Raw genomic sequence first — 12222 nt, forward strand, 5'->3', positions numbered from 1 at the left:
ATATGTATTATATATTATTGTATTTAAATGAAAAATAAAGAGGTTTTGAAAAAAAAAAAATATTTTAGGATTGAATTACACTGAATTATTACTTATAAATTATTACAGAAGTTTAATTATCATAAGACACTATAAAATGGTTCAGAATTACATACATAAATCTCACATGAGTAGTACGATACTGATACCAAAGTTGTAGGGAAATTTAGTAAGAACTAGAAAGTAAATATGGTCATTATAAATCAATCATGCAAAGGAAATATTTTAGAATGTTACGACAAAGTTCGTAAGCATAAAACATGGCTTATTGTGTATTATCATTCTAACATTACGGCCTGGGCCCTGCTACAGAATGATAGCATGTATTGGTTCATAAATATAAGTATAGTAACTACGAGATAACACTAATACATTTTTTTTTATAACAGGAACGACTATTAGCGATATTATAGGACTTAAAAGTACTAAAATACAAATTACCATTGTACAAGTCACTGTAATTGTATTAAGTAAAATCTACAAGACGAATAGTATTAGTTTGTAATTAATTATGAAACAGGGCCCAGGCATCACGAAACAGCAATGGATTTAAAGTTTAAAATTAAAAGTTAATATTGTACACTAAGTGATTAATGCGTCTGATCTTATTCAAAAATAAAAAACGGAGATAATATTTGGTAAATAAAAATTATACAATGATTTATTACATTTCAATATACTTAATACACCTGAGATAACAAATTTGGGCTTTTGTGCCCAATGAGTAATTTTTTTTTTTAAATTCCATACATTTAATTCAAATTTATCAGATATTGAAAATCACTATATAACGTTGTTTTTTTAAAATTATCATATCAATATTTTTTTTTCGGAAGGCTTTCCAGAAACAAAAAGTGAGTCATCGATTGTTATAATAATAGATAGTGATTGACACTGATTGAAAGATAAGGATAAATATACTGGAAAACTGAGGAAGCATATGAGGTATTTGTAATAAAAATAAATATTATTTCTTTAGCGACAATAGGGAACTAGGCGAGTTCCCAAGCGAATGATAAGGCAAAAGATAACAATTCACTAAGGAAACACGATAAACGTACATAATTGTCTAGAACGCTAAAAATACAACTGTGACACAAAAGAGACAGCACCAGCTTTAAAATAATATTAGTTTAAATTTTTCCAAAACGAATAGGACTATTTCAAAATAAAGAAGATAATTTCACTTACAACTTTAACTCTACACAAGCAACTAACATATCATTTGCTTTTGTATTATATTTGTTTTGGATATAGAGTTTAATACGATTCACTTCAAATCATTATTTAAAACATAAAAAAAAATTTTCTAAAGAAAAATATTTATTACTTCTTATAATTATTTTTCATAAATAATTAAATATATTTATTATAACTTAAAAATAATTCTTACAAAAATCCATAATATTACATATTAAATTAGGGGGGTATTCTAATAATTTTATTTATTTAAGAGTATCTTTTTCTTACAAATACGAATTTAATTGCTTTAGTATCTGATATAAAAGCAGTGGGGACATTAAATCCCTTAGCCATATACTGCCTCCTTGGTCCAAAAATTTTTGATCAAATTAACATAAAGATGGTTCAAGAAAACAAGAAAAAAAGTGACGGATAATTAGTAAAGCTTGAAGTTTAACTTTACATTTAAACTATGTATTTTAAAATCATAAGAATGTTCCAGTTTCGAATAAACGATATTTAGGCCAGGGTAGGCGGATACTCGTCGAAAACCTACGGAATTCGTAGGCAGCATTTTTAAGGCACAGTTCGCTCCTTGACTACGCCTTAAGAGGGCGAGTCTCAATCGGGCCTTTTAAGGCAGTTAAGAATTAGGGCAAGTTCATTCTTCAGCAGAGCTTCTTCTTTATATACGCAAAACTTTAAAAAAAATTTAACATACATTAAATGTAATTTGTAATATTGAATATATATATATATATATTTGATTATACTATAACCCAAAATTTGTTTGTTAATTGGGCACATGTAATCTGAAAAAATGTTAGTTATCAAAACAAAATTTTTAGAAATTTTTGAAATAGATTTATAGAATTTATCTACTTAAAAAAGAGGGAAAATTAAATACGTAAAGATAGGCTAGCTATTGTGCAAGTAAGCATTCCGTAATTTTTCAGTTGTCACGAATTTCATGTAATTATATGAATGATTGTCCTTGCCATTATAAAAATTTTATAAAAGAAATATGCTTATCGCTTAGAAAATATTCAGAAAGCATTATAAAAGGAAAACTAACCAATCAAAATTTCGCAAATTGAAAAATCATCAAGTCAGTAGAATATACCCTTGCACATTTCACACCAGTATAAAAAAAGTTAACCACAAAGAAATAATATAATTCCACAACTGTTGAACAGTTGTTTTGCAGTACTTTTTTATAGGTCATAACATAGATATCAATATTTAAAAAAAAAATACTTTTCTAAGTTAAAAACTTTTAAAATGTTAATAATAAACTCATTCTAAATTATTCCAATATACTCAAGTTTTTATTATCCGAAAAATTATAAAAACAGATTTTTTGTCTTATTAATTTTTCGTTTATAAAAAAATTAATTTGTTTACATAATTTTTAAGTGATATTAAGAATGAGTCATATTGACGTATATTCCTTTTCATTTTAATTTATCTTTTACAATAAAGATTTAATTTAATTTTACTAAATGGACACGATTGTTAAGCAGGAATCCATTAAATTCAAAAATAATTTTTTTTAGGGGTTCCATTCATATACTATAAAATTAAAATGAATTAAAACCTCTGGTATTGTTTTATGGATATATGCATAAATGGTCGTTATCGCAACCATAGAAACACAATGGAAAATTATAATATATTTTCAAATTCACCTGTGTACTATAGATGGACGTTTTATTTTGTGTCGTAAGTTTCTTTTTTTCGAAACGATTGGTTATATATATTCCTTCCATAAAGCAATTTTTTTATATATATCTTTATTGAAATTTATAACTGTACATAACAATACATCCAGTAAATTTGATGTAAGATCATAATGAAAGGAGCCTCGGAGGATTGTCAGAAATGGAAGAGGAAACAAGATTAGAAACTAGTGGGTTTGGGTGGCTAGTAGAGTTTAAAATGGAAGAATTGATAACTGGCTCGAGCTAGATCATCATAGGTTTCATATGGAACATTAAAATCTTTATGTATGGTTTTAATTGTGACAAAGTAAGGAGCATTGAGGATTTTATGAAGGGTTTTGGATTGTAAGGATTGGATACGAGAGGTTTAGTGGAGCCCCAAAGCCCAATACTCCGTATGTCCAGATAAACCTTATTGTCATGTTGATCAGTCTTTTGTAATAAATTGGAAGTTTGGACAGTTTGTTTAATAACGGTAAGCTGTAATAGTCGGAATCGACGTGCAGTTTCCCTTCTTTTCAGTCTTGTGTGAGGATTCCAAGTTAGTAGTTTGCCCAGGTGTAGTACAAGGTAGTGGATCTGATCTAAAGGGGAAAAAGCAACATCATTAAAGTATACTGTAGGGCAGTCGGTAGGTTTACAACGAACGGTAAAGGTGATTTGGATTGAAGAGTTTAGGATGCAATCCAAGGGTTATTATTTACTGCGATCACATATGTGCCATCGGCAGACATGGTGAGTTAGTTTTAGTATTGGTTGGTTGTAAGCTCTATAGACTGTGTATAGGATGGAACCGAGTATACTATCTTGAGGAACAACAGCGGACTGAAAAAGTAATTTTAAATATTAGCATTAAAATAGTTACTTTGGTTTTATAAAGGTTTCTCTAAACCTCTAACGAATATGTTTATGAAAATTCATATGAATTAATAATTCTGTAGAATAAATTTTGAAGAATAATTATAAGCACGAATTACAATTCAAGGCGATAAGTTAGAAACCGGTTATCACACATAAAGAGGGCACGGATGCTGTATGCTAATATTTCTACTATCTTACCCTGAAGTGTGTTTGACTATGCCGAAAGTACATCAAATAATTACATAATAGTAATAGAGTAAATTAATCCATGTCTTTGAGTAGTTCCTGTATCAACAATTACATAAGTGACAGTGACACAATTAAACATCACTGTCAAGATAGGCTGGATGTTAGCTCTTTCGACTGATTACTGAACGCATACGATGCTTAGAACACCCTCTATTGGACTGTTAAATAAATTTTTATTAAATATTTTTTTCATAATAATAGAAATATTTATACGCAAAACCTATTTCCGTACTCTTTTTCTTTCGGTAGGTATTTATTATTATTTAAGATTACTTTGTTTGACAATTTATTTATTAATGTTTATTATAGGAGAAATATAAATCGCCAATTTGTTTATTCTGTCGTTTTTGGGTTATTTCATTTAAATTATTTTAATAAAAAAAAAATAACAATACTTCAGTAAATACACAATTCATAAATTTTCGATTTTTATATTCCTATATTACCAAATTACAACTTGAAAGAAGAAAATTTGAATACTCATCAGATTCACTCATTGCCATGACTTTGGGTATCAACGAGATTCAAACTAAAAGGAAACTGAGTGGAGATCTTGATTTAGTTAAATATTTTCGTATTTGAATGATTATTTCGTGTTTTTCTAAGATAATTAAATATTTTGCTTGATAATTTTTTTTTTCACATTTAATCTGAATATAATTCAGTATTTCATATTTACAATTTACAATTTACAATTTTCCAATGCACCGTTGATCTAACTGAACTCTAGTTCTTCAGTTGACTGCAGTAACAGAAGTTGGTAAAATAACGAATTGTCATATCTCTCATGTTGTATTCTTTGAATTGTTACCTACCAATAGTAAAGAAATGCGCCGTTCTTAAGAAACGCATACTCCCACTTGTCGGATGCAATATATTTAATTTTGTTTATTTAATGAATAGTTAATAAAATATTATTGAGTGCTGTAATATTCTGGCTCGGTAAATATTGTTTAAACGTTGTTAATACCTAGATTATAACAAGTTTAAACAATTTACAGTTAATTTTAGTCAACAGTTGTTTATTATCTATTATCAAATTCATTTACCTAATTATTTTTTATCTTATGTTGGATGGTATTATATTAAATAAAATTTAATTATTTTAGAAACAACAGTTTTCAGAGAGCGTCACAATAAAAGTATTATGCTGAGGACAACCTTGTTATTTAAAAGTATATATTGTACAAAACTTTGCCATTGGTGTTAATAAATTTAGTAGGCCAGAACTTTAGTAAATTTTTACAGAATATAAACATTTATAATCAACAATTAATGTATATTGCTAAACAACAAAGCATCTAGATTTTCCGAATAAATCCAGTCATTTTTCCAGACTTATTTTTTTTTATAAAATACAGTAACATGATATTTGAGAAGATCGTAATGTGGTAGAATTCCCATTAAAAAATATATATGCATTTTTAACCATAAAAGAATAAAATACAAAATATTTCAACAGTTAAAAGAGTCTCAGAGACTGCCTTGATATATCTACGCAGTGAAATCCTAACAGATGTTTCTTTTCATAAGACACATGTTGGCGACAGGAAATACCAGTATGTTTCCAAGATAACAAATAGCCATACATTCCGTTTCATGACTAATCAAAATCGACAATTTTCTTCATAGTCAAATAGGAGTAGTTAAATACTGTGTTGTGATAAAAATATTTATTATTTTTAATTTTAAGATATCAAATATTTTTTAATTATTGTCCATAATATATCAGATTTTACTCTTCATTCTGAAAGAGGCGTGAAGTACTATTTTAAGTATAAACATGAGTACAAACTTACTTGTTGCTTCGCAGGCGCGTCTATCTTCATCGCCGCGCACTTGTTGAGCGCTTGCAGCCTCCGGAAGAGGGACTGGAGGGAGTCGGGGTCCAGGAACGGGTGGTCCTTCTCGACAGAGTTCACATCAATAGGGAATTGCAAATCTGGAAAAAAATAAAACAATATCAATGAGTATAGAATTTCCTCGAAGATAGGTTGAAAATAATTTTCAGAGAACAATTGTAGAGGAGAAAAATTAAACAACGAATATGATTTTTTTTTTTCAAGTTTAGTATACATTGTTTAATACTAAGGAACCAATTCTTAAATTAAATATTACATAGATAAATAACAACATAGCAACATACAAATATTTCGATGAAGCTTTGAAATTAGAGCCTACCTTATACGAGGTATGTTGGGGGAGCGGTAAAAATTAAACACAAATAAGTTAATGTAACTTATTTAATCGTGCTAACGTTTCGGCTAGAATTTCTAGCCTTCATCAGGGCTAAGAGCAGAACATGATAACAACTTTACTTTATCCTATTTACTTTATGTCATTCTGTTTAAATTTTCTATATTCATTGGTTGTTATCTTGTTCTGTTCTTAACCCTGATGAAGGCTAGAAATTCTAGCCGAAACGTTGGCACGGTTAAATAAGTTACATCAACTTATTTGTGTTTTATTTTGACCGCACCCCCAACCACCTTCTCCTCGTATAAGTCATCCACGGTCAACTATCTCACATAATTATAGAGCCTATCTTCTTTCTGTTAAACTTATTTAATTGGGTAAATAATTGTTTAAATAAATTAGTTTGTATCCATTTTAAATCTCAACACTCTTTATATCTACAGTCCAACGGACAATCTTAAATGTAAATTTACACCTCACATCTAATAATAATTATTTTAAAAAGTTTTGCAGGCTATTCTGCCCAGGCCATTAATAATAAGTCAAATCACCCTATTTTGTCACAATTTAATTGATTTTTAAAAATTTTAATTTTAGATAACTTAATATTATCAACTATTTTATTAATTTTTTTGATGAGATAGTTGATAGTGTTAAGTAATCTAAAATTAAAGTTTTAAAAATTAACGAAATTGTGATAAAATGGGTTAGATTTGACTTGTTACTAATGACCAGGGCAGTATACCCAGCAAAAAGTTTTTAAATAATTGGATGTGAGGTGTAAATTTATATTTAAGATTGTCCTAGAGGATAGTCGAATAGGCCGAAACGTTGGGCTGTTGATGTAATAAAGTGTGTTGAGACTTAATATGGATACCAACTAATTTTTTTAACAACCAACTAATTTATATTAACAATAAATACCAGTCTCAATAAAGTGAAAAGATAAACCATTTACGTCAACTATTCTCTCTAGTTTTGATTTTTTTTTTTTAATTTCAGTTTAAATATATTATTTTCCTTAAACAGAAGTGACATACCTGATCCCCCTTTCTTGGCAATTTCTTTCCTTCCGAGGAAAGGGGAGGAGGTTATCAATCTACTCCAACCAGAGACCAAAGGTTGAGTTTTCTTTCTACGAGGTCACCATAATACAAAAGTCAACACGTCGAAACCGGAATCGAATGGATGACATTGCAGTTTCGAGACTGATAAGGTGATATCTTAGCCCAACGGTCTCTTCCCGTTTTAAACAAAAACTTTTATTGTTTTTGCTAAAATATGTGATAATAAATGAACGATTTTCTCTTATCATCAATATAAATTGTATTTAGTCTTCTGATCATGAATGTAGAAAATAAAATATAACTGGGAAGTGGCTTTAAAGCCCCGGGGTGTTTGGTCGAACTTAAATTTTCCTAGATTCAGAAAATACTTAGTTAATACGGTTTGCTGCACATTACTTTATTTTAATTTTCCTTTTTTTTATTTTAGACTATTTATTATGGTACCTACTCCTAAAATGTTTATATTGTAATTATATCTGTACTTAAAAATATATAGTTCATAAAATTTATCACTTTACCCAACCTTGAAACTGATTACCACGTTATGCCATGGTATCATGTGGGACTCAGTTTTCCATGTTCTGGTGTCTCTACATACCGAATTAGATTATTTGAAAAGTTTTTGCACTACACTTAGTCTGATACATTGAGAATGAATTACTTAATATATCATAAATTAATTATTGAATACAAATGATACCACAATATTATTTTAGAAAGGCATCGACAAAATAATGCCATTAAAACATGTATATTTAAGCGATTAAATGTATTATGAACTAAAAAAGAAAACTCATAACATAGATCTTCTAACACACTGTTGGGAAGTCTATAATTGACCAATTTAACGGAAATACCTCCATATAAGTCTTATCAATTTAGAAAAATAAACGAGATTCTTTCATTATTTTTATAACCTAATAATAAAAAAGTAAAAAAATTCTTTTTAATTAAAGTTAAATTGAATAGCAGAAAAGAAGAAGTAAACATAGATAAAAACACGTTTATAAATTATCTACTGTTCATCTAACCATCTGTCAGACCCACGTAAATTCTCACCTGTAAAGATAGCTAGATAATTCTATATTCAAAGAACAAGGTCAAAGGAATATAATTTATAGTGGTGTTTTATTTATAAAATAAACATATGTTACGTTATTTATTTTATTTGAGTGAAGCAAAGTTGGTTTGTCACACTTTTAAGTTTAAAAAGATAAATACAATGAAATAATAGTGCAAATTATTTCAGAATGGTGTATTGTTCAAATTCTTTATATATTATATAAATAAATAAAAAATAATAAAACTATTTTTCGAATTATTCCAGAAACTAAGAGAGAAGTGAACGGATTTCGATAGGAACCTACCATAGCAACGTGGTCAATACTTTTAAAAGTTCAATACGATACTTCATCGCACTGAAGGAATGGAAGGCATCCATTTAACACGGATGGACTTGTGAGAATTCTTCTCATTTAGAGAAGAATTACGTTCATTATTTGAACGTATTTTTTAAATATAAAATTTTAATTTAAATTAGATTTATTTAAGCATAACAAAAAAAAGTATTAAAAAAAATTATTTTGATACAAATGCAAACTAGTTTTAAAATATTAAAAAAAAATATATAATTATAAAATAGTAATAAACATAATATAATATTTTAGACAGACAAAGTTATAAAAAGAATCAAAATACAGATATATCATATTATAAGAACATGACACTAATCTTTAAAAAAATGCGGTCTGAAGAAATCTCTTGTGCACAACTGGTGGAAGTGAACACCGTATGACTGGGAAATATCGGTCTTTTACAATGGAGGTAATTCTTCTTTGTTGAGAATGCCTGAACATAACCTAAAATTAAAAAAAAAATAATATTCATACGACGCAGCGATGAAGTGAAAACATGAAAAGACAAATTTTTATTATATTGACCACCCTATTTTTATTATAGTATCGAAATATGTATTATTGTTGTTTTTAGAGCTTTCTAAATGTTAGAACTTTTATTATTAAGCATTATATTGGTGAAAGCAGAAGGAATAAATTTAAACTTTCGGCATGACTTTTAAATTTCAAAATAATTTTGAAGAACTACTAGTATAAGGGCCGGGAAGAAAAAAAGGCAGTTATTCCAATCCAATTTTTCATTACTTAATTGAAAACTATGTATAATTACCATTTAATATTGATGAGTCTGTCAAGTGTAGGTAGGGGGAATAAAAATGTTAAAAATAATTCATTTTTCATTCGGAGCTCTATATTTTGAAACCTATCAACAACATTAGAAAACCTAAGAGTACATCACTTAAAGTAGAGTCATTTGTTAAAATATGAACCATAATAGAGCTATTTACATTCGATAGTTCTCGAGATATAGCTTTTTAAAATGCAACATTTCTTAAAAATATGTTGAAAGATTAGTAGTTAGTTAATTTATTTTGAGAAATCTATATCTCAGGAACTATGTGATGTATAAATGTCTATTAGCATTCAAATTAAAGCTAGTTTAATGCACTATAAAGTAGTTTATAATCTTTATCTTCGTAGGAATAGTTATTTCATGATATTTGCTAAAATAAATTGATTTATAGTTGTTAGGACAATAGGTTTGATTTATAAAAATCTTTTTTTCAAAAACTATAAGACGTATTGATGTCTGCCAGCACTCAAATTAAAGCTAGTTAAATTTAATATAAAATGGTTTATAACGTTATCTTTGTAGAAGTAGTAGTTTGTATGATATTCGACAAAATAAATTTACAAAATGTTAATTTCTAGTTGTTCGTATAAAATGTTTGATTTTTGAATAAATATATCTCAAGAACCATAAGGCGCAGATATATCTCCCAGCACTCTTAATAAAGAAAATTTAACTTAATATAAAGTTGTTTATGACACAACTTCGTAGAGGTAGAAGTTTTTATGATATTGGCTTATGAATGTAAATTTGGCAAATGACAATTGGTCCGAACAACTATAAATCAATTTATTTGAGCAAATATCACGAAAAATACTACTTTATAGTCCATTAAACTAGCTTTAATTTAGTACTAATAGACATCTGTGCGTATAATGGTTTTAGAGATATAGATTTTTCAACATAAATTAAGTAACTACTGATCATTCAGTACATTCTGTACAACATTTTTATGAAATGCAGCTTTTTAAACAGCTATATCTCGAAAACCATTATTGAACGTAAATAGCTCTATTAGGGCTCATATTTCAGCAAATTTACTCTACTTTAAATGATGTTCACTTAGATTTTCTATACTTTTTTGTAGTTTAAATATACAGAGCTCTGAATGAAAAATTAATTATTTTTAACGTTTTGCAATAGCCACCATTTTTTATTCCCGCTACCTATACTTGACAGACTCATCAATTTTAAATGGTAATTACACATAGTTTTCAATTAAGTATCCAAAAGTTGGGTTAGAATAACTGCCTTTTTTTTCTTCCCGCCTCTTGTACTATACGTTCGGTAGAAATTAAGCCGGAAATGAAATGCCAGAATGCCAGAAATGAAATGCCAGAATGCCAGAAATGAAATGCCAGGTATAGAAGAAGGATTATTAAAAAAGTTATCCGGCACAAAGCTAATAATATTAATCATTGCTGTTAAGATTTAAAATGGGAATTCTAAATCAAATTATGTTCCACTACCGTGTCCTACATTTGTAATAACTCGGAATAGGTCTCATTGGTTAAGGCTAACCTCATAGTGGAGTGGCGATACAAGCAGTGATAATTAGGAAGGGAAATGTTGTGAATACAAGCACAAGGGATTCAATTAAAGATCGCATAATGGGGAGAAGAGCGACGATAATGTGCTACTACAAAGGATAAGAGTGAAGGTTTCAAAAAACTTTTATTCGTCCCTATTTATAAGTAGTTTTACTTTTTCAACCTCTCATAGTATGGAATTATTTTTTATACACGAATTGTAAATTTTTTGAATCATGTTAATAGACCAGAAAAAATAGTTTATTTTCAGAAATAAATCCTGAATTATCTCAACGTGATAATTAGGAGAAATAGTACAAAATAAATTTTATATGTTTTAGACAAATTCGGTGATTAGCAATATGGTGATAAAAATTCATAAACGTGCTGAAAAGTGGTTTTATTCACATTCAAAATATGATTTTTTTTAGTTTAATACAAAAAAGTACGTAATAGCAATAAATTACAAAATTTAATATAAAATAAATGAGCTTTTAGCGATCGGCAAAAAATATGACTTAAATAACTCTCTCTATGAACACTTTTTCAAACCGTTTTTCGGGAACATCTGTAAATTTTCGTTTAGTAAATTATCATTTTGCATGAAATTGGTATCACTTTCCTCGACATTTATAAACCCTGAAATTTAAATTTCCAAAAATTAATACATATTTCGAGGTTTCAATTTTTTTATTCCTCATCATCAAGTTGCTGGTTGATATCAATCGTCAAAAGGTCATTTATTTTGGATATATTTTTGAAATGAAGTGTTGTTATTTACTTTTTTTGTTTTACATTAAAAAAAAAATTAATTCTGGCATAAAAGATAATAATAAATTTTATATTAACATTTTCGGCATTTTTATGAATGTTGCATGGTGATAGCTACAACTTACTGATTTTGTTTTAAGCATATAAAATTTCTATCAACAATTTTTCTACAAATAATTATGTGGAGTGGACAATTTATTTCTAAAAAAAAATAAAATAAAAATAACTATTAACTATAATAGTCTTCGAAAACATAAGTTCTTGTTATAAATTAACTTTACACGATCGATTTGTAAAAGAGTAATACATAATTTACAATATACAATTAGAAAAGAAAAACGAAACAAATAAACTATTGGAACTTATTTTTATCCTGTATTGTTCTGGAGCTTTGGGCTATAT

The 12222-nt window shown here is 27.8% G+C and overlaps 1 protein-coding gene across 2 annotated transcripts in view; it reads right to left on the bottom strand.

Annotated features, from left to right (window-relative positions):
- The window catches only part of cv-c (crossveinless c), a 713946-nt gene that overhangs the window by 83309 nt on the left and 618415 nt on the right, over positions 1 to 12222 (bottom strand). For both annotated transcript variants that reach the window (XM_067046074.1, XM_067046069.1), the window contains exon 9: positions 5852 to 5994. In XM_067046074.1, the coding sequence (XP_066902175.1) occupies positions 5852 to 5994 (143 nt within the window). The remainder of the gene's footprint in view (positions 1 to 5851; positions 5995 to 12222) is intronic.

The sequence above is a fragment of the Halyomorpha halys genome, unplaced genomic scaffold (assembly GCF_000696795.3).
Source record: "Halyomorpha halys isolate HHAL.00 unplaced genomic scaffold, Hhal_1.1 Scaffold603.1, whole genome shotgun sequence".
NCBI lineage: Eukaryota > Metazoa > Arthropoda > Insecta > Hemiptera > Pentatomidae > Halyomorpha > Halyomorpha halys.